This window comes from Vulpes vulpes, chromosome 12 (assembly GCF_048418805.1).
Source record: "Vulpes vulpes isolate BD-2025 chromosome 12, VulVul3, whole genome shotgun sequence".
NCBI classification, from domain to species: Eukaryota; Metazoa; Chordata; class Mammalia; order Carnivora; family Canidae; genus Vulpes; species Vulpes vulpes.
In genome coordinates, this window is record NC_132791.1 from 183,715,470 (window position 1) to 183,738,588 (window position 23,119).

Below are 23,119 nucleotides of genomic sequence, written 5' to 3' on the forward strand. Positions count from 1 at the left end.
TCTCTTGTGTTCAAATCCTGCCTCTGCTGAGTGCTAGCTGTGTGACCTTATACTCAGAGTTCTGCGTCTGGTTTTATTATCCACAAAACAGTGATAATAGGAACCACCCCACAGGGTTGAAGTGAGGTTGCATGTGTGAAAACACAAGGCACAGAACCAGAGCCAATGGAAGCCTGTTCTTACCTCAGGGCATGGCCTGTCAGGGTGTCTGTCTCTCTGGGACACTGTCTACCCCAAGTAAAGGCAGGACTCCCCTCTGGGCCTTAGTGTTGGAAACATGGCTGGCTGGGAGCTGGGATGGTGGGGGGATGTGTGGAGAGTGTGGGGCACTGGCAAATATTGACTATTTCAAACAGAAGTCCTGGTCAGTGAGGAACAGGGCAAGGATCATTCCTAGACAAGATGTCAGATTCTCTCCTAGGATTCCAGCTGACACTTGGAGCAGAAGAGGTCTAAGGTCAAACTCCCCTCTGTGAAAAATAACCAGTGCACCTTCCCAGATTGTCTTTGGCAGCCTCTCAGGTGGGGTGCATTCCTCTCCCTGCACCTTGATCCGTAGGTACCTGTAGGAGAGCAAGAGCAAGGAGGGGAGAGACAGAGAGATAAGGACAGGGACAGAGACAGAGAGGAGGAAGACACAGAAATAGGAAATCAAGCACAATAAGATACCACCACCACCCAGTAAAATTAATCAGCTGCAGAAGACTGGTAAGACCCAGTGTTGACAGGTGATGGAATGACTAGAACCCTCACAGATGGCTGGTGGTACATGGTACAGTCGCTTTGGAAGACAGGTTGGCATTTTCTTTAAAAGTCAAACGGGGGGAAAAAAAGTCAGACGGGGGCGGGGCAAGATGGCAGAGGAATAGGGTCCCCAAGTCATCTATCCCCACCAACTTACCTAGATAACTTTCAAATCATCCTGAAAACCTATGAATTCAGCCTGAGAATTAAAGAGAGAACAGCTGGAATACTACAGAGAGAAGGGTTTATGCTTCTAACAAGTACAACTGGTTTTTAGCTACTCTGCACTGAGCAAAATGACTAGAAAGATGAACTCACCACAAAAGAAAGAATCAGAAACAGTACTCTCTGCCAAAGAGTTACAGAATTTGGATTACAATTTGATGTCAGAAAGCCAATTCAGAAGCACAATTATAAAGCTACTGGTGAAAAAAAAATAAAGCTACTGGTGTCTCTGGAAAAAAGCATAATGGATTCAAAAGACTTCATGACTGCAGAATTTAGATCTAATCAGGCCGAAATTAAAAATCAATTAAATGAGATGCAATCCAAGCTAGACGTCCTAATGACGAGGGTTAATGAGGTAGAAGAAAGAGTGAGTAACATAGAAGACAAGTTGATGGCAAGGAAGGAAGCTGAGGAAAAAAGAGAAAAACAATTAAAAGACCATGAGGAAAGGCTAAGGGAAATAAATGACAGCCTCAGAAGAAAAAATCTATGTTTAATTGGGGTTCCAGAGGGTACCGAAAGGGACAGAGGACCAGAAAACATATTTAAACAAATCATAGCTGAGAACTTCCCTAACTTCGGGAGGGAAACAGGCATTCAGATCCAGGAGATAGAGAGGTCCCCCCCCTAAAATCAATTAAAAAAGTTCGCACCTTGACATTTAATAGTGAAACTTGCAAATTCCAAAGATAAAGAGAAAATCCTCAAAGCATTAAGAGACAAGAGATCCCTAACTTATATGGGGAGAAATATTAGATTAATAGCAGACCTCTCCACAGAGACCTGGCAGGCCAGAAAGGGCTGGTAAGATATATTCAGGGTCCTAAATGAGAAAAACATGCAGGTAGGCTCTCATTCAGAATAGAAGGAGAGATAAAGAGCTTCCAATATAGGCAGAAATTGAAAGAATATGTGACCACCAAACCATCTCTGCAAGAAATATTAAGGGGGACCCTGTAAAAGAAAGAGGAAGCCTAAAGAAACAAGGACTGAATAGGTATTATGATGACACTAAATTCATATCTTTCAATAGTAACTCTGAAAGTGAATAGGCTTAATGATCCCATTAAAAGATGCAGGGTTTCAGACTGGATAAAAAAGCAAGACCCATCTATTTGCTGTCTACAAGAGACTAATTTTAGACCTAAGGACACCTCCAGCCTGAAAATGAAAGGCTGGAGAACCATTTACCATTCAAATGGTCCTGAAAAGAAAGCAAGGGTAGCAATCCTCATACCAGATAAATTAAAGTTTATTCCAAAGACTGTAGTAAGAGATGGAGAGGGACACTATATCATACTTAAAGGATCTATCCAACAAGAGGACCTAACAATCATGAATATTTATGCCCCTAATGTGGGAGCTGCCAAGTACATCAATTAATTAATAACCAAAGTTAAGACATACTTAGATAATAATACACTTATACTGGGAGACTTCAACACGGTGCTTTCTGCAAATGATAGACCTTCTAAGCACAACATCTCCAAAGAAACAAGAGCTTTAAATGATACAATGGACCAGATGGATTTCACAGATATTTACAGAACTTTAGATCCAAACGCAACTGAATACACATTCTTCTCAAGTGCACATGGAACTTTCTCCAGAATAGACCACATACTGGGTCACAAATCAGGTCTCAACTGATACCAAAAGATTGGGATTGTCCCCTGCATATTTTCAGACCATAATGCTTTAAATGCTTTGAAACTTGAACTCAATCAAAAGAAGAAATTTGGAAGAAATTCAAACACGTGGAGGTTAACGACCATCCTGCTAAAAGATGAAAGGGTCAACCAGGAAATTAGAGAAGAATTAAAAAGATTCATGGAGGGAGATCCCTGGGTGGCTCAGTGGTTTAGCACCTGCCTTCAGCCCAGGGTGTGATCTTGGAGTCCCAGGATCAAGTCCGGCATCGGGCTCCCTGCATGGAGCCTGTTTCTCCCTCTGCCTCTCTCTCTCTCTCTCTCTCTCTCTCTCTGTCTCTCTCATAGATAAATAAAATCTTAAAAAAAAAAGATTCATGTAAACTAATGATAATGAAGATACAAACGTTCAAAATCTTTGGGATACAACAAAGCAGTCCTGAGAAGGAAATATATTGCAATACAAGCATCCCTCAAAAAATTGGAAAAAACTTAAATACAAAAGCTAACCTTGCACCTAAAGAAACTGGAGAAAGAACAGCAAATAAAACCTACACCCAGGGATCCCTGGGTGGCGCAGCGGTTTGGCGCCTGCCTTTGGCCCAGGGCGCGATCCTGGAGACCCGGGATCGAATCCCACGTCGGGCTCCCGGTGCATGGAGCCTGCTTCTCCCTCTGCCTGTGTCTCTGCCTCTCTCTCTCTCTCTCTCTCTCTGTGGCTATCATAAATAAATAAAAAAATAAAAATAAATAAAAAAAAAAACCTACACCCAGCAGAAGAAGAGAGTTAATAAAGATTCGAGCAGAACTCAATGAAATAGAGACCAGAAGAACTGTGGAACAGATCAACAAAACCAGGAGTTGGTTCTTTGAGAGAATTAATAAGATAGATAAACCATTAGCCAACCTTGTTAAAAACAAAAGAGAAAAGACGCTAATAAAATCACGAATAAAAAAGGAGAGATCAAAAAAAAAAAAAAAAAAAAAAAAGGAGAGATCACAACCAATACCAAGGACATACAAACGATTTTAAAACATATTATGAGAGGCTATATGCCAATAAATTAGGCAGTCTAGAAGAAATGGACGCATTTCTGGAAAACCACAAACTACCAAAACTGGTACAGGAAGAAACAGAAAACCTGAACAGGCCAATAACCAGGGAGGAAATTGAAGCAGTCATCAAAAACCTCCCCAAACATTAAAGCCCAGGGCCAGATGGCTTCCCAGGGGAATTCTATCAAACGTTTAAAGAAGAAACAATACCTATTCTACTAAAGCTGTTCCGAAAGAAAGGGATGGAATACTTCCAAACTCGTTCTATGAGGCCAGCATCACCTTAATTCCAAAACCAGACAAAGACTCCACCAAAAAGGAGAATTATAGACCAATATCCCTGATGAACAGAGATGCAAAAATTCTCAACAAGATACTAGCCAATAGGATCCAACAGTACTTTAAGAAGATTATTCACCATGACCAAGTGGGATTTATCCCCGGATGCAAGGCTGGTTCAACACTCGTAAAGCAATCAATGTGATAGATCATTATCAACAAGAGAAAAAAACAAGAACCATATGATCTTCTCAATAGATGCAAAGAAACATTTGACAAAATACAGCATCCATTCCTGATCAAAGCTCTTCATAGTGTAGAGATAGAGGGAACATTCCTCAGCATCTTAAAAGCCATATATGAAAAGCCCATAGCAAATATCATTCTCAATGGGGAAACACTGGGAGCCTTTCCCCTAAGATCAGGAACACGACAGGGATGTCCACTCTCACCACTGCTATTCAACATAGTACTAGAAGTCCTAGCCTCAGCAATCAGGCAACAAAAAGAAATAAAAGGCATTCAAATTGGAAAAGAAGAAGTCAAACTCTTCCTCTTGGCAGATGACATGATACTCTACATAGAAAACCCAAAAGACTCCCCCCCAAGATTGCTAGAACTCATACAGCAATTCGGCAGTGCAGCGGGATACAAAATCAATGCCCAGAAGTCAGTGGCATTTCTATACACTAACAATGAGACTGAAGAAGGAGAAATTAAGGAGTCAATCCCATTTACAATTGCACCCCAAGCAAAAGATACCTAGGAATAAACCTAACCAAAGAGGTAAAGGATCTATACTCTTAAAACTACAGAACACTTCTGAAAGAAATTGAGGAAGATGCAAAGAGATGGAAAAATATTCCAAGCTCATGGATTGGAAGAATTAATATTGTGAAAATATCGATGCTACCCAGGGCAATGTACACATGCAATGCAATCCCTATCAAAACACCATGGACTTTCTTCAGAGAGTTGGAACAAATAATCTTAAGATTTGTGTGGAATCAGAAAGGACCCCGAATAGCCAGGGGAATATTGAAAAAGAAAACCAGAGCCGGGGGCATCACAATGCCAGATTTAAGGTTGTACTACAATGCTGTGATCATGAAGACAGTGTGGTACTGGCACAAAAACAGACACATAAATCAATGGAACAGAATAGAGAATCCAGAAGTGGACTCTCAACTCTGTGGTCAACTAATATTTGACAAAGCAGTAAAGACTATCCACTGGAAAAAGGACATTCTCTTCAATAAAGGTGCTGGGAAAATTGGACGCCACGTGCAGAAGAATGAAACTGGACCATTCTCTTACACCAGACACAAAGATAAACTCAAAATGGATGAAAGATCTAAATGTGAGACAAGAATCCATCAAACTCCTAGAGGAGAACACAGGCAACACCCTTTTTGAACTCGGCCACAATCTATGAAGGCAAGGGAAACAAAAGCAAAAATGAATTATTGGGACTTCATCAAGATAAGAAGCTTCTGCCCAGCAAAAGAAACAGCCAACAAAACTACAAGACAACCTACAGAATGGGAGAGGATATTTGCAAATGACACATCAGATAAAGGGCTAGTATCCAAGATCTATAAAGAACTTATTGAACTCAACAGCAAAGAAATAAACAATCCAATCATGAAATGGGCAAAAGACATGAAGAGAAATCTCACAGAGGAAGACATGGACATGGCCAACAAGTACGTGAGAGAATGCTCCGCATCACTGGCCATCGGGGAAATACAAATCAAAACCACAATGAGATACCAGCTCACACCAGTGAGAACCGTGAAAATTAACAGGACAGGAAACAACAAATGTTGGAGAGGATGTGGAGAGAGGGGAACCCTCTTGCACTGTTGGTGGGAATGTGAACTGGTGCAGCCACTCTGGAAAACTGTCTTAAAAACTGTGTTAAAAGAGTTAAAAATAGAGCTGCCCTATGACCCAGCATTTGCACTGCTGGGGATTTACCCCAAAGATACAGATGCAGTGAAACGCCGGGACACCTGCACCCCGATGTTTCTAGCAGCAACGTCCCCAATAGCCAAACTGTGGAAGGAGCCTCGGTGTCCATCAACAGATGATGGATAAAGAAGCTGTGGTCTATGTATACAGTGGAGTATTCCTCAGCCATTAGAAACGACCAATACCCACCATTTGCTTCACGTGGTTTGGAACTGGAGGGTATTATGCTGAGTGAAATAAGTCAATCAGAGAAGGACAAACATTATATGGTCTCATTCATTTGGGGAATATAAAAAATAGTGAAAGGGAATAAAGGGGAAAGGAGAGAAAATGAGTGGGAAATATCAGTGAGGGAGACAGAACATGAAAGACTCCTAACTCTGGGAAACAAAGTAGGGGTGGTGGAAAGTGAAGTGGGCAGGGGTTGGGGTGACTGGGTGACGGGCACTGAGGGGGCACTTGACGGGATGAGTACTGGGTGATATGCTATATGTTGGCAAATTGAACTCCAATAAAAAAAAATATACAAAAAAAAAAAATAAAGTTGAACAGGCACTTGCCACATAACCCAGCAATTCCACTCTCAGCCATTTTCCCCAAAGAAGTGAAAACATGCATTTACACAAAGACCCGACTGAAAAGGTCACAGCAACTTTAATAAAAAGAGCCCCAAAAAAATCACTCGAATATCCATTAATCGGTGAATGAAAAAAAATGTAGCCTACCATCTATGGAATACTACTCTGCAATAAAAGGAACCTACCTGCTGAATCTCAGAAACATTATACTAAGTGACAGAGAGGAGTCATAAGTGATTCCATTTCCATTACATTCTGGAGAAGGCAAACTAGCAATAGAAAACAATTCGGTGGTTGTGCAGGGCCAGGGTCAGGGCAGTGATTGATGGCAGGGGAGCATGAAGGAGCTCTTTGGACTAACAGAACATTCTAACACTTGATATGATGGTGGTCATATGTCTTATACATTTAGCCAAATTTGTGAAACTGTACACTTAAAGTGGGTGAATTTAATGCTATGTAAAGTATTCCAACATAAAGCTGTTAAAAAATAATAAGATGACTAAAAAAACTGGTCCTGGGAGCTCACTTTTGAAAAGCATATTGTGCATCCACAGGACTGAAAAACATGCATGCTGTGGGTGCTCGATAAATGCTTTCAGGATGCTGGAGAAGCGGTATGCACCAGTCAGCGGCCACAAAAGCCCCTTTGGTCTCCCTAGTTTTAGACGGCCCAGGCTTAAGGGTTATCCTCATCTGCCATCTGGTGGCTGCTCCCCATCCTTCAGACGGCCCTTTGGAGGCTGTATGGTTGGGCTCGCAAGTCCTGGAGGGAAGGAGGCTTTCCTCCTTGGGAATCTAGTGCCTGGAGAGGGCAGGTTGGACGGACGTAGAGGCATAGCAGGGCTCTTAGGCCTACGAGAAGAAGCATATGGCCTCTTAGAGACATAGAAAAAGTGCTTTGGTGGAACACAGCACTCTGGAACACACGCAGAGTGAATACAATTTGGTATTTTTGCACACCGAGCTCAAACACTGTATAAAAGAAGGTTTCCTCAGGGGGCAGGGTGGGTAAGGTGATGGAAAAGTTTAGGGGAAGCAATGCGCTAAGCAGGAAAACGATGCCCACCTGGAGATGGCGGATGCTTGGCAGAGGGTGGGGAGATGGTTGGCAAGGAGAACCCCAAAAGTCAAGGGAAGACTTCCGTGGATGGAGAGCCCTTTGGAAGCCAGGGGACAAGAGTCTCTTCTTCTAGACTTTCTGGCTCCTCAATCCACTTCTAGGAAACATCATATTGATTAACATCTGCCTGGATGTGCTACAATTGTGTAAAGTGGGAGCCCCCAGTGTCACAGAACCTCGGAGAATAAAGGCACGCTTCAAGAGGCAGGTGGCTGAGGGACCCACCCGCTCTCTTGGCCACTGAACTGGCTCCATCAGTGGAGCTCAGTCCTACTTCTTCCCCAAAATGGAGTCAGTCCCCTCTGTGAGACACAGGTAAGTGACTGGGTAGGTGTTCAAATGTCAGTGATAGATGACATTTAGTCTAGGAGACAAAGGTGGGGCCAGGGATTTCTACATTCTCAGTAGTTGGTGGCTTTGGTGGCCAAGATCTCGGAGCTCGTGGGATCCAGATTTCTACTGGCTACTGACACATATGAAGGCACGGGAGGCTTGAGAACCAGGCGTAGGTAGCATTTCCCAAAGCACCCTCCTTCAAAGGGAGAGGAGAGGGAGGGTGAGGATGGAGAGAGGTGAGGAAGAGGGGACGGCACCCGAGGCTCAGCGGGGCATGAACTTCTACTGGGGCTTACCCACCCTCAGCTTCATGGGGGGGATTCACTGGGTGTGTCTAACATGAGAGGACCTACGGGGGCTTGGCAACTAACATGCAGTAGGTTCTTTTTTTCTTAAGATTTTATTTATTCATGAGAGAGAGAGACAGAGGCAGAGACACAGGCAGAGGGAGAAGCAGGCTCCATGCAGGAGCCCCATGTGGGACCTGATCCGGGACTCCAGGATCACGCCCTGGGCTGAAGGCCGCGCTAAACCGCTGAGCCACCCGGGGACCCCAATGCAGTAGGTTCTTAATGAATGCTGGCTGGCTGGCTGGCTCGCAGAATGAATGAAAGACTGTGTGACTGAGGGAAAAGCCCCTGGCTCCTCAGTGGGTGGGGGGGCATATCCGGCAGACCCCACCTGCCCTCAAGCCCAGCCCCCTGGCCCCTCACTCCCAGACGCAGGGAGCTACAGCTCTGTGTGCTTCTTCTCCGCCTCCATCAGCTCCTGCATCTTCTGGGGTAGGGTCTTCGTCCAGAACTGAAGCCTGTGAGACTTCAGGGCCCGACTCACTGCAGGCTGCGTGTTCAGCTGCAGGTACTGCTCTTCCTGGTCGAACACAGGCCAGAGGGGCAGATCCTTGCCATTAGGGTTCCTGTAGACACACCACCCCGGCAGGGCAGGCAGAGAGGCGCTCTGAGCCCTGTGGAGCCCAGGCCTGGTGCCCCACCTGGGGTCGGGCAAGGGCGCCCGACAGGCCAGGTGGGCTGGGGGAACGACAGGGGCGGGGGTATTTCTAGATTTAGGAAAGAAACTGCCTCCCACTAGAGTGTTACCAGGGAGCAGGGCAACCTGGACTGTGTTCTCCCTTATGGTCAGAGGGAGGCTCTGTGGGTAACATAACATTATCACCCTCTTCCAGGTCACCTGGAGATGGACAGAGCATCCAGCACCCATAAGACCCCTCCCTGTCTGTGTGGGACCTGGAGCTAGGGAAGGAGCCACCATGCATTTAAGGGTCCAAGTACACTGAGAAGGTCACAACAGTGAAGGGAGGTCCTGAATGGGTTCAAGCTCCCCCACCCCTAGAGGTTGAGGTGGGGTGCGACATCTCACCCATTTCGAGCAAAGTTAGCCCAGTACTTCATGATCTTCCTGCTTAACAGCTTTTCTTCCTCAGTGACTTTAACTACAGAAAACAAGAGGACAAGGATCCAGGGGAGGGCCAAGCCCAGTCCAGCACATGGGTCAGCCCCCACTATGCTCACCAGTCCATGTGTAACTTTTCCTTGGGTCCTTCCCGGTAGGCTCTCTGCCCACTCCCCCCACAGCCCTGGGGCACCAGGCCCTCTCCTCACCCCAACGAGGCTCATTCCTGATCTAGAAGGCTCCCTTCTTCCTTCTGGCACTGGAAAGCCACTTGAGAAACAAATATGCCTTCTGAACACCCTGGGGAGAGGTGGGGGGAGCCCAGGCACCAGTCTGAAGTCTTCAACTCTGATTCTAGCTCAGCCTCTCTAGCTCAGCCTCTCCAGCTGTGAGATCTTGGGCACCTGTTCCCATCCTCTCTCTGAGCCTCAGTTTGCTCATCTGTACGGGGAGGGCAATCACCCTCACTCAGGGACCCAGCCAAGGCCCACATTCTGGGAATGAGGAGTCTCTGAGGGACCCTGCCCAGGGACACTCACCATAGCCTCTCCAGGAGATGGTTCCAAAGACGAAGAATAACTCGTCACCATGGTCTGCCCTCACGTGGGGCGGCTTGATGTCCTTGAAGAAGCTGGGTCGATGTTGGAACTCATAGAAGTAGACAGGGGCATGAGAACCTAGGGGGTGGGATGTGCAGGCTGTGACATGGTGGTCCCTTACCTGGGGCTCTTCTACATCACCCACAGTGGCAAGATAGCTAGGTCCAAAGCTGGTTGGAATCTGAACAATGGGATGAGGGAGCCCTTGGCTGGAGCAAGAGCAATGAGAAGGACCTGGGTTCAAATAGTGACCTCGGAACTTCCTAGCTGTGTGGTTTTGAGCAAGTCACTGAAGGCTCTCATCTGTAAAATTGGGGAAAATGCCTGTCTCTTAGACCAGCTGTGAGCATTTACTGAGATGACAGACATCAAGTGCTTGCCACCTAGGGGCCCAAAAAACAGACGTGGGTTGGGACCTGGTCAACCAATAGGGACATACACCTCTGAGCTGCACCCTTGCTGCTCTGCCCTTAGTTATAGATACACTCACGCTGAAAATTGGCTACTTGGAGTGCTGGGATCACGAAGATGGTGTCCTCCATCATCTCATGGAACTGGGCTTTGATGGTCTGTGGATCCGTGCTGTCCTCTAGGTACTCCTCTATCAACAGGTCACCAACATCAGGAGGCAATATCTACCCCCAGATTGATCAGAAATAGTCAGATTAGGCAGGTTGGCAGCAGCAGGGAGGCAGCAGGGTCAGGTTTGGGGAGATGGATCCTGGGAAGGTATAGGAATGGGAGAAAGAGGGTGAGCTCTGGGGATGACTCCAGTCTTTGCTCATGGGGAATAATACAAGGACAAGATATCTTGGGGATGCATTTCCCCTGCCTCTGGACAGGAGAGGAGTCCCTCTCCATTGAGGTAGGACCCCAAAAGCCTCACCAACAATGCTGACATTTGCTGTAGAGCAGCCTTCACCATCTCTTTGTCTATTTCCTTCTTGGGGTCAGAGATGTTCAGGGTCTGGATAGCAGGGGAAACTCAAGTTGAGGATAGAATGGTCCTAGAGCTATGAAGCCCTGAGCCCTGCCACCCTCTCCCACCTCCCCACCCCCCCCCGACCCCCCCCCCCCAGGGGCCTGGCACCTGGGAGCTTGGGCCTCACCAAGGGGAGGAGCCAACCGAACTCATTGTTGTTGACACCAATGATGCTGGGGACAGGTTGAAAGTCAGCAAAGGCCAGCAGCTCCTGGGGGTGCCTGGGCAGGAAGGTCCCATCCACCACAGCAGGGATGAACTCGAAGTGCTGAGAGGACCCACAAGGTGAGGTCCCAGACATATTCTGATGCCCTGAGTCCCATTCATCCCTTCCCAGCTGCTCCAGGGTGCTCACGCCCCCTCCCCAAGAGGTCTTGCAGCTGGCTTAGCATGGCCTAGCCTCAACTTCCCACCCAGGGCTGTGAGGACTAAGGCGTGGAGATGGAGTAACTTGCCCAGAGAATGTAAAGGCCATGCTCCCCACACCTATCGCTCCCCTTCCTCCATACGCGTGTCCATTCAGCCCCACCTTGCTGATGGCCAGAATCTCCTCCTCGCTCTTGCTTCTCAGGCAGCCCACCAGGGCCTCTGAGTCAACCTGGCCACACCCAGACAGCTTGGCCACCCTCTGTAAAGAGATAAGGCAAGGGCTGACTCATCCTTCCAGACGGGGGAGATGGATTGCCTAAGGTCTCCGCAGGTACTCCCCAAATTTCACAAGGTATTATGTGTGAACTCGGAGGCCTTAGCCAAGGGGCCAGTCCACCTGGCTAGACAGTCCTGCCAGTGCTGGGGCCCCTGGTTATGCTCATTTAACAGAGTGATGGAGGCCGAGACGTAAGAGCTGAGGCAGGACCCTGGCTTCTCACAGGAGGGGATGCTTACCGTGGAGACCTCATCAGAGGAGCTGGCAGTGAGGCCGGGCAACAGGGCCACACCGCTCTCCATGATGGCACGATGGAAGAGTCCTTGGGACATGGGGGACACAACATGTGAGGACACGCTTGTGCCACCTGCGGACTCCCCAAAAATGGTGACACGGCCAGGGTCTCCTCCAAAATAGGCAATATTTTGCTGGATCCAGCGTAGCGCGGCCACTTGATCCAGGTAGCCCCAATTGCCAGTTGCATGCTTGTCTCCAGTGCTGTGGGGTGGCAAGGACAGGGATCACAGGGCTGTCCTGGCTTCACTCAGCTGACATTGCCCTGCCCAGCCCCAGTCTCACCTGAAGAAGCCCAGCACACCCAGGCGGTACTGGATAATGACAACCACCAAGTTCTCAAAGGCTACCAGTGCGGAGCCATCATACATGGAAGCCATGCCTATCATAAGCGAACCACCGTGGATCCACACCAACACCTTGGGAAATTGAGGCACAGGCACCATGTGGCTACCACCCAGCCAACACCCTACTGGACTATCCACCATTTTGGCTCTGTCTGCCTAACCACATAGATCAAACTCAGGCAGGACAGGTGACCTTCTTCATGACCTGGATGAAGGTGACCCAATTTCTATCAGGAAAACCAGGCCTCCCACACTTTGGGTCCTACCGTATATACCAAAGTCTGGCTCCATTTCTCCTGGAACTCTCTGAGGTGGAAAGAAAAGGGGTGTCTCCTTGATCATCCCATATGCACCTTAATTAAGTTTCTCCATTCTCACTGGCCAACAGATACCCCTAGGAGTGGGTGTCCTGAGCATGAGTTGGTTTGGTGAGTCTTGGGTCCATCCCAGGGCCACAGCTTCCGACCTCTAGGAGCAGTCAGGGTTCCATGACCCCATGCCCCAGGATCAGCCACTCATGTTGGGTAAGGAGCACTTTCTTGGACTCAATAGTGAGAGGCTTCTCAACAGGGTCCACACTGCAGGGGGCCCAGGCTGACCTTGTCCTTTCTAGTCTTTCTGTAGAAGAAATGTGCTCCCACAACCCAGCCAGACGGGTCCTAGTACTCACAGGCAGATTGGAGCCTTCACTGGCGTGGGCAGGTGTATAGATGCTAAGGTATAAGCAGTCCTCGGACATGGAGGTGAGAGGCAGGGTCGTATTCAGCAATTTCAGAGCCACTGCATTTGCGGTAGTGATGTTCTGCACACACCTAGTGGGGCCGTACCATGGTCAAACCCAGATCCTGGACCCAGATTAGCTCCCCACCACCCTCAGTCTCATTTCCCCGAGACCATGCTCACACATGGTCTTTCCCTAAAAACCCTCTGCGCCAAGTCACAGGCCCCCAGCTCTGGAGAGGCTGGGATGGAGCCCAGTCTTCCAGGAAGGCCTCAAGGTTATAAGGCCTTTGATACCAATCCTCCCGAGGCTGGGAAATCTTGACTCTTGGGGTTTCTGGGAGAGGTATGGGTTGCATGTGTTGACATTCACCACTGTATTCCTGTACCCAGACAGGCCTGAACAGGAGAATGGCCCACATGCATGGGCTTCCCAAATGAATGGATATTAATTTCTCATGAGAAGGACAGTAGAATATCCCTCATCTCAAGTCAGGTTCTCAGGGAACCTCATCTCTCCCACAGAGTTGCCAGTTGCAAGAACATACACATGCCCTTTGGCCAATGGCAGCTGGCCCTGTTACTGGCACACAGTGGGGGGTCCTCTACTCCTCAATATCTCCAGTATCTGCTGCTGGAGTCAGGGGCTCCTACAGGGTTCATGGATCCAACCAAGCCTCCCCTGGTGGCAGGGAACCACTTGATACAACTAGAATCCACGCAGATGTGTAACTCTGCTTTAAGTTCCAGGCCATGAACCTAGGCAAGTTGCTTTACCCTTCCAAGCCTCTGCATGCTCCTGGGAAAGATATAGGTGGTGATCCACCAAACTCAGAGGGGAGACTGGCTGTGGAAGTTTAGATGAAATGACAACTGCAGCCTGGCCCAGAGCTCAGAGTACCCTCCACCCCAGGGACTGGAGTTCCTGGACACCCTGCTTACATGGCTGGGTGGGAGGTCCCATCCTTTACACCACTCCAAGGCTCAGGGGGCTCAGGGGGTGCAAATCGTAGTAGCCCTAGAGGCGGCTTGGCAAAAGGAATTCCCAGGAAGGTGTGGACTCCCACATCAGTGCCTTCCACATGGACGAGGCTCCCTCGCACCTGCCCTGTGTGTGTGGTCCGGATGGGGCTAGCAGAGTCCTGGCCTGTGAGCAGAGAATCAGACATCAGGGTTGAGTCTACCAATCAGCCACCCTCCCAGGCTATTGATGTTGTCAGCTCCTTCCTGTCCTCAGTTCAAGGGACTCTGATCTACAAACACTCGCTTTACAAATTCCCTGCCTTTAACTCAGTGTGTCCACCCTCTCCCCACTCCTGCCCACTCCTTCAACTCTTTTCCCTGGGTCTGGCCCCAGCCTTCTCCACTACACTCAGTGAGGCTCTCTGGGACCTGGCACCATAGTTTGGCCCCAGGAACTTCAAACAAATGGTTAAATAAGCTTGAAGGGGTGAGAGCGTCCTTTCTGCTGACTGTGTGGGTCAGATGAGACAGTAGGCGAACTGTGGGAATCGGGCAGTTGAGGCTCCTGTCCTTAGGGATCTCATGCTCTAGGTGGCAAGAAATGACACCAAGAAAGCATCTTTCAAACAAAGAGTGATGATGTGGTGAGGAGGGTTACAAAAATGAGGCATCACTGTAACTAGAAAGAAGCACCACCTGCTCTACTATGGGGAAAAGGGAAGGAGAAAGTGATTGAAAATCATCTAACAGAAAGAGCCCAGATTATATTCTTAACACAAAGAATTTCCTTTAAAAAAATTATTTACCTATTTGACAGTGTGAGAGCACAAGCGGGGGGAGCAGCAGAGGGAGAGGGAGAAGCAGCCTCTCCACTGAGCAGGGAGCCCGATGTGGGGCTTGATTCCAGGAATCCCTGGGATCGTGACCTGCGCTGAAGGCAGACGCTTCACTGGCCAAGCCACCCAGGTGCCCCACACAAAGAATTTCTACAAATGAATAAGACATGTGCCAGCTGTGCATATTTGGTGAAAGACTATGAAATGGTGAGGGAACATGTTCAGACAGAGTAAGGAATACAAATAAATGACTCGTACACAAAGGAAGAAATGTTCACCTCAGTCATGCTATGCTAAGAGAAACGCTCATTGAGATCTGTGACGTCAACAACTAACTTTGCCACAAAAGCAAGACAATCAGATGATGTATGTTTTCTGTTGGGAGTTCATAGCCCCATATGAAGTAGTCTTGCCCCAAAACATAATGAAGCAGAACCTAAAATTGAAATCTGATCAAGCCTCTAGAATATAAATATATGAATGTAAGTTTACAGGCATCCCGGGCATAGAGAAACAGTTAAAAGACACCAGGTGGATGTAATCAGCAAAGCCTAAACTCTGAGATCCTCTCCACAACAACTAAACTGGTTTCTTCTACATAAAAACAAAATTGCAAGGAAAATAAAAGAGGGGTAATGGAAGGCCGAAGGTTAAAAGAGATACATTAAAAAGACTGACAATAACAAATGTGGGTAAGGACGTAGGAAAACTGGAACCTTCACAGATTGCTGGTGAGAAGGCAAAGTGGTGCAGGTGCTTTGGAAAGCAATCGGGAAGTTCTTCAAAAAGTTAAACACATAGTTAGCATATGACCCAGCAATTCTACTTCTAGGTATAAACCCAAGAGAACTGAAAATATACATCCCCACAAGAACCTGCGTGTGAGTGCTCATAGTCTAAAAGTGGCAACAATCCAAATTTATAATAGCCAAAAAGTGGGAACAATCCAAAATGTCCATCAACTGGAAAATGGATCAATAGAATGTATCACATCTACACAATGGAATTTCGCTCAGTAATACAGAGAAAAAAATACTGGACATGCTACAACGTGGGTGAACCTTGAAAACCTATGCTCAGTGAAGTAAGTCCATCACAAAGGATCACATATTAAATGATTTCATTTATATGAAATGCCCAGAATTGGCATATCCATAGACATAAAGCATATTGGTGGCTACCTAGGGCTCAAGTTGGGGGGAACAGAGGAATCAATGTGGTGAACTCTGTGAATAAACTAAAAGCCATTGAATTGTACACTTTAAATGGGTGAATGGGGAAAAAATGGGTGAATGATATGCTATGTGGATTGTATTTCAAAGCTGTTCTAAGAAAAGAAACACATTTACCAGTTTTCGAAGTATGGACCTTATTTGAATCCTGATTTAAAAAAAAAAAAAAAAAGCCTGCAGGGCACCTGGGTGGTTCAGTCAGTTAAGCATCTGCTTTCATGTCAGGTCATGATCTCAGGGTCCTGGGATCAAGCTCTGCATCAAGCCCTCCATCATGCTCCCTGCTCAGTGGGGAGTCTGCTTCTCCCTCTCCAATTCCTCCCTGCTTGTGATCTCTCTCTCTCTCATGCTCTCTCTCTAATAAAAAACAAAACCCTGTAAATATCACTTATGAGATCAGACAAAATAAGAACATTTGGCTAGATATTTGATTGCATTAAGAAATCATGATAGGTTTGGTTTTTTTTTTTTTTAAGATTTCATTTATTTATTCTGAGAGACAGAGAGACATAGAGAGGCAGAGACACAGGCAGAGGGAGAAGCAGGCTCCATGCAGGGAGCCTGACGTGGGACTCGATCCCAGGTCTCCAGGGTCACGCCCTGGGCTGAAGGGGCACTAAACCACTGAGCCACCCAGGCTGCCCCCATGATAATGCTATATTTATATAAAAGGCCTTTAATAGGCCATTAAAATTCTACAGATGATATCATGTGTGAGATTTGCTTCAAATAATGGTCCAAAGGAGACAAAACTAGGTTGCTCAGGTCTTGATAATCGTTGAAGGTAGATCATGGATTTAGTGGGTGTGTTATATTATTCTACTATAGACTGGAAACCCTTTGGTGCTGTGTGACCGCAGGCAGCCCCAACCCTCTCTATCCCTCCAGGTGGTGCAGGAAGGTAAGCAGTCAGGCTCTTGGTTCCCCTGGTGTCATCTCCACTGTCTCCTGCCTGCCTGGAGCTTTCCTACTGCAGGTTTAGGTTCTTCTGCAAAATTTGGCCAATCTGAGCCTGGTTCCAAAATACAAAGTAAAATAAAACAAAACAACAGCCTCAAGGATCTATACTACCTCCAGATCAGAGACAATACAGGATGAGGAACTTTGAAGGTAGACCCAGAAACCGAGTCCTGAAAGCAAGGAGGAGCTTTCAGGATGGGCAGTCATGCCTCCCTGCATTTCTTCCTGCGGTTCCCTTCACCTAGAACAAAGGTTGTTCCTTCTTTTCTTTTTTTTCTTTTCTTCTCTTCTCTTCTCTTCTCTCTCTTCTCTTTTCTTTCTCTTTCTTTCTTTCTTTCTTTTTCTTTTTCTTTCTTTCTTTCTTCTTTCAATTTCATTTACTTATTATGAGTGGCACAGAGAGAGAGAGAGGTAAAGACACAGGCAGAGGGAGAAGCAGGCCCCATGCAGGGAGCCCGATGTAGGATCCAAACCAGGACCCCAGGATCATACCCTAAGGCGAAGGCAGACACCCAACTGCTGAGCCACCCAGGTGTCCTGGTCCTGGTTGTTCCCATTTCTACATCTGTGGGGATCCTGATAGGGCACCACCTCACGGAAGCTCTCCCGGGTTCCACCATCACAACTTACTGCTCCCAGTCTCCAGACCCCAAACACCCCACGGGGCCTGTGACTATAATATGGACAGTGAACACAGTCACTCCGGTTTTGAAGAGAGCACTGTGGGTATTGTGGAGGGGCTGCTGAAGTCTCTCGGCCCCCTTCTGAGGAAGCCCAAGGGGGGCCGGGCAGAGGGGAAGCTGCCATGCTGGTGCCTGCCTGTCTCCGGGTTTTGCATGTTCAGTCCCACTCCCCTGCCAGACCCACTTTTTCCTTCCCAGCTCACCCACCGATTCCCTGCTTAGATCACCTGTCGGAACAACATCAATCAACATGCTTATGGATAAGGCCAGAGTCAACGGCCACTCACAAGTTCCAATGAGGACAACTAAGCAATGTCTTTCCAAGTCACAGGCCTACCCCTCTCCCCAGTAACTTGTGGTCTACACACAGTTCCTTTCTACATCTATAGATAGCCGGGTGGGCTATCTGTCCACGTAACTCATTGTGGCCACTGGCCTCCACTACCTGAAGGTTGTTATAGCAAAGGATGCAACCTGTTGAAATGTCCTTGAGCAGAGGGCAGTTACATCAAGGATGCTTTCTCCTTGAAGAGAAACCCTTCATGAAACAGGATGAGGAAGCTCTACCATGTGAGGAGGTCATTCCTGTGTCAGAAAGTGGAAAAGCCGTGTGCCAGAAAAGGAGGGAGTTTGTGACCATTTAGGTGAAAACCAAAGATGAATGAACACATCCATTCTTGGGCAAACTCCTGAGTGGTGTGTAGAAGGCCCTGGGGATCCTAAGGGTCCCTGTGAAGAAGCCAGGATGGGATGGGACAGGAGACGGTCAGACATATCACCTGCATTCTCTCTTATAGTTTATTCTTTTTGAATGTGGGGGCAATCCAAAATATTAACATTTTTTTCAAGGGAAGTATCAGCAAGGCCTAGCAAATCATCCCACTGAAAGGTTTCTGTGACCTCTGAGAGCCTGGTGAGCAGCTGGTAAGAGCAGAGGCCCCTGGGGGTGGGCCAAGCCCAAGGGATTAATATGGATGTCCTAGGGCAGACTGGCCTGGGAAGCAAGGAGGATAGCTGGGTCTCACAGGTAGAGCCATTTGGGGTGAGAGGATCACTGGTAAGAGGGGGCGCAGGAGCTGTGCAGGCCCCAGGCATGGTGTCAGCACAGCCTCAGCTACTGATCATAGCCAGCAGAATCCAATCCAAAGTTGACACAAAGTGTAATCATCTTTGCCCCGGAGGCCAAAAGGTGCCCTTGGCCCAGTTGGGTACATGGGGCTTATGGATGGGTATGATAGACATACAGGGGTGGGGGCTGGCACAGCCAGATTCCCCGGAAGCCAGTAATCTTGACCCAGGACCCTTTAGAGGGGCGCTCAGCAGATGCCAGGATGTCCCTCTGGCCAAGGGGGCAACACTTAAAGCCAAACCTCGGCAGGAAGATAATTACTATTGTCATTTTTCACACGCAGCACCAGCTCCACCACAAACACTAAGAAGGAAATATCCTGAGTTGTGCCCCCCACTCCCACTGCCTCAAGGCACTGCTCAGAGCTCCGGCCTCCCTCACCCCTCACCCCTCTGTACTGTGTGACCTCTGCTGCCCCGACTCTCTCTGCACCTCAGGGGGCCCACCCAGGGGTTTCCAAGCATTGGGGCAGGTGCAAGCAAGTTTGTCAGCACCGCGGTTCTCCGCCGCCCCCTCCCTAGGGTCCCCCGCCCCACCCCCCCGCCCTGGCCCCAGGGCCTTCCCTCCCGCAGCCTCAGGTCCCGCGGCTGCAGAATCTGGCAAGTCCGACCCGGCCTTGACCCCAGGGAGCCTCACCCTGGCCCAGGACTAGGGGAAGCAGGAGCCCACAGACCACGGCGCTCAGCCGCGCGCGAAGCCCGTCCAGCCGCATCTCGGAGCGCATCTCGGAGCGCACTGCCGTTCACCCGGGCTGTCCCCAGGCCCCACCGGCCGCTCGGCCGCAGCTCCGGGAGTGTTCGGAGTTTGGACCCGGCTGGGAGTGGGCGGGGCGAGCGGGGGAGCGAGCGGGGCGAGAGGCCGCAGGCGGAACCCGAGGCCCGCAGGCGCCAGGCCGCTTCCCCTGGCCCGGCGCCCCTTGGGCTTCCCAGGAGCGGCCGAGGGCCTTCGGCAGCCGCCACAATGCCCGCAGCCCTCGCCTCAAAACCGGAGCGACTGTGCTCCCTGCCCTTGGAGTCCCAGGCCCCGTGGGGTGGCCGGGCGCTGGGGAGCGGGCGCCGTGGTGGTGGAACCCGGGAGAGCTCCCGGGAGGAGGTGCCCTATCCGGGCCCCCACAGATGGAGGAAGGGAACGGCCTTTGTTCCAGGTGAAGGGACGCCTGGGGAGACGCAGGGCGGGGTGACTGTCCATCCAGAAGGCTCCTCCCGGCTTTCAGGACCCGGCTTCTGGGTCCACCTCAAGGTCCCTGGGCCTGCGTCCCCTAACCTGAGGGTCTCCGTGGGCCTCCTCCCTCGTCACAGCTGCCTTCGGAAATGCACTCGGAGCCCAGGCCCGCTCTCCCTCCGCACCCCGCAGAGGCGGAGCTCAGGGCGCGCGTCCAGCTGACACAGAGCGCGTGCGAGCCCGCGTGACACCGCCGCGGGCGACACGCGAGGCAGGGGCGCCAGGAGGCTCCGAAGCGCAGTAAACGGCGCCGGGAGCACCTGCCCGGGGCCCACCCCGCCCGCGGGCGGACTCCGCGGAGGAGGCGGTGCCCGGGGACACGCTCTCTTTACGCCCCCGAGAGCCAGCCGCGGCCTCCGCAGCTCCGCCGCCCCAAGGGCTCGGACGGCCCCGTACGGCTCGCGGGGCCTCTCCGTGAACGCGCGCTCCGCGTCTCCCCGGGTCCGCGAGCGGAGCGCACCGCGGCCGCCGCTCCCCGCGGAGCCCGGGCCCAGCGCGGCCGGCGCAGCACGTCCCTCCCGCGACCCCGTCGCCCCGCCCCCTCCCGTCCCCCGGAAGTGCTCCGGCTACAGCGGAAGTGCACGCCCGCGGCGGCCGCAGCGGCTTCGCGATGGTGGGCGGCGGCGGCGGCGGGGTCGGGGCCGGCCTCCTGGAGAACGCCAACCCTCTCATCTACGAACGCTCCGGGGAGCGGCCGGTGACCGCGGGCGAGGAGGACGAGCAGGTTCCAGACAGCATCGACGCGCGCGAGATCTTCGATATCCGCCGCTGCCGCGCGGGCGGGCTCGCGGGGGCCTGGGAGGGGGCTGAAGCGACGCCGTCCGCTAGGTGGTGGATGTAGCAGGCCCGGGCTGTCCCGGCGGAGGGTTCTGAGTGGGCCAGGGCACAGAGTCCCTTTTCCTTCACTTGCCACATCTGATTCGCTCCATCAATGACCCGGAGCATCCACTGACACTGGAAGAATTGAACGTAGTAGAGCAAGTCCGGGTTCAGGTGAGTCACTCACAGCGTCCGAGGGGGCAGGTGGTCCGGGAGAGTCAGGAAAGTTCATCTGCACCAGGAGCCTGGCGTTCTTTCAGCTCACGGACTCGTCAGGGAATCTTCGGAAGGGGAGGAGGGAGGGATTGCTGTGCCCGTTTTATGGACAGGGAAACTGAGGCCCATAGAGGCTAGACAATTTGCCCGAAGCAACGTACTAAGAAGAAGGGAGTGCCTTCTCACGAGATGTCGTTCTCCCAACCAGGTGAGCGACCCCGAGAGCACGGTGGCCGTCGCCTTCACACCCACCATTCCACACTGCAGCATGGCCACCCTTATCGGCCTGTCCATCAAAGTCAAACTTCTTCGATCCCTTCCCCAGCGTTTCAAGGTAAATTGGAACTGAGCCGCAGGGGTAGGACAGGGGTGAGCTTCTGCTACGGAGGAAGACATGGACATCACAGCGAGCCCTGCAAGGATCCCAGCTGGCAGTGATGAAACTGGGAGGAGCCCTTCCAACTGAATGGGACTGAACTGGAAAGTGCAGAAGCGTAGTGAGTGTGGCAGGAAAGGGAGTAGAAAGCTGTATATAGATTTGGAGCCGTGATGGGGCACAGGCAGGCCTTTATGTCAGCGGTAGTTAGCCAGTTCTTTGGATAGAGATGGAGTGGCTGTGAGTGGGGTTGGGGCATAATGGACTGTCCAGAGTCCACAGTCACAATGAGGAGGAAGGATCAGTGGACGGTGGCGAGTGGGGGAAAGGGGGCGAGGGGGTAGACAGGTGATAAGTGCTCAGACCCCACCTATCTCCCCCTCCCAGATGGATGTGCACATTACACCAGGGACCCATGCCTCGGAGCATGCAGGTAAGTGTGGGCTGATGTTGAGGCATTGGCCCTGAGGTTTCCCCCTTGCCATGGTGGGTTTGTAGGGCAAGATGGAAGGAGAGGGGCTGAGTGGGTGACTCCTCAGTGGAGTGAAGCCAGCTTAAGTCTCCTGTGCTTACCATGTTCTTCCATTCCTGCCCTCTTCCTTTCCTAAGTACACAGGACCAGGGTCCTTGATGGTACAGGAGGTAGCAGACACGAGGAGCCGGGTGGGAGGGATCATTGTGGGCTCAGGTGGCTTGGGTAGCTTGGGCAAGTCCTGGGGTCCTGGGAATGAGGTGACAGGAGATTAGAATGAGTGCATATCTATATACACACAAGGTTTAGACATGGGGCTGGCTGGCAGGCTATCCAGAGTCTAGCTTTGATCTTCCTTCTCTATTCCTTCCTTCTCATCCAGTGAATAAGCAGCTTGCGGATAAGGAACGGGTGGCAGCCGCCCTAGAGAATACCCACCTGCTGGAGGTTGTGAACCAGTGCCTGTCAGCCCGCTCCTGAGCCTGACTTTTTGCCCCCCCGTCACACCCAGGGCTCATGGCCTTGTTTTCTTGAATCACTGACAATGAGAAACTAACATTTTGCATTTTGTAATAAACTCTTAATTTATATTCATTTCCCAGTGTGTCTTAAATCTTTCATTTTGGGTCATTCCGCGTTTGGGAGGAGATGGTGATCGTGAGTGCAAATTCCTATACAGGTTGGGTCAATGAGATGCAGTGCGTTTTTAAAATTTCTCCCAGTGGTGTCATTAAGAAAAGTTGCAAGCATACAAAAAAATGGGAAGATTAGTGTAGTGAACACTCCTGTATACCCATCGTCTGTATTCAAATTAACAACATGTTGCAACATTGGCCTTATTTGTCTATGCATAATATAAATATATTTGAGAGTAAACTGCACACACATGACCCTTCACTTTCTAAGTACTTCATCCTGGTCTTAAAAGAGTAAGCCTGTGTAACCACAGTGCTATTATCTGGCCAAGAATGGAAAAATTTCCTAATACCATCTAATGTCCAATCATTTATAATAAATTTCCACAAAATGCCATTTAGAGTTGTTTTTTTATTTTTTTAAACATTTTATTTATTTATTCATGAGAGACACAGAGAGAGAGGCAGAGACACAGGCAGAGGGAGAAGCAGGCTCCACGCAGGGAACCTGACATGGGATTTGATCCCAGGTCCCCAGGATCATACCCCTGGGCTGAAGGTGGCGCTAAAGCGCAGAGCCACCTGGGCTGCCCCAGTTTTTTAATCAGGCTT

General features: G+C 49.8%; 2 protein-coding genes across 3 annotated transcripts; one reads left to right on the forward strand and one right to left on the reverse strand.

The window, feature by feature from the left end:
- Positions 1-8,351: 8,351 nt before the first annotated feature.
- Positions 8,352-20,162, reverse strand: CES2 (carboxylesterase 2). Of its 2 annotated transcripts, none has more exons than XM_026011444.2 (12): positions 20,032-20,162; positions 13,908-14,112; positions 12,916-13,057; positions 12,184-12,317; positions 11,844-12,102; positions 11,488-11,586; positions 11,086-11,226; positions 10,863-10,943; positions 10,467-10,611; positions 9,917-10,054; positions 9,345-9,417; positions 8,352-8,883 (listed from the first exon to the last, which is right to left on the reverse strand). In XM_026011444.2, coding segments are annotated over exons 2-12 (1,401 nt in total). In that variant the 5' UTR covers positions 13,910-14,112; positions 20,032-20,162; the 3' UTR covers positions 8,352-8,696. The 2 variants fall into 2 exon arrangements, with proteins under 2 accessions (XP_025867229.2, XP_025867228.2); XM_026011443.2 differs by having other exon boundaries at positions 19,405-20,032.
- A 437-nt stretch (positions 20,163-20,599) lies between these two features.
- On the forward strand, positions 20,600-22,466 carry CIAO2B (cytosolic iron-sulfur assembly component 2B). Its single transcript, XM_026011446.2, has 5 exons — positions 20,600-20,747; positions 20,903-20,982; positions 21,233-21,358; positions 21,788-21,833; positions 22,255-22,466. Exons 1-5 carry the CDS (start codon positions 20,600-20,602, stop codon positions 22,350-22,352), a joined length of 498 nt encoding a protein of 165 aa, XP_025867231.2. The 3' UTR covers positions 22,353-22,466.
- Positions 22,467-23,119: the final 653 nt, after the last annotated feature.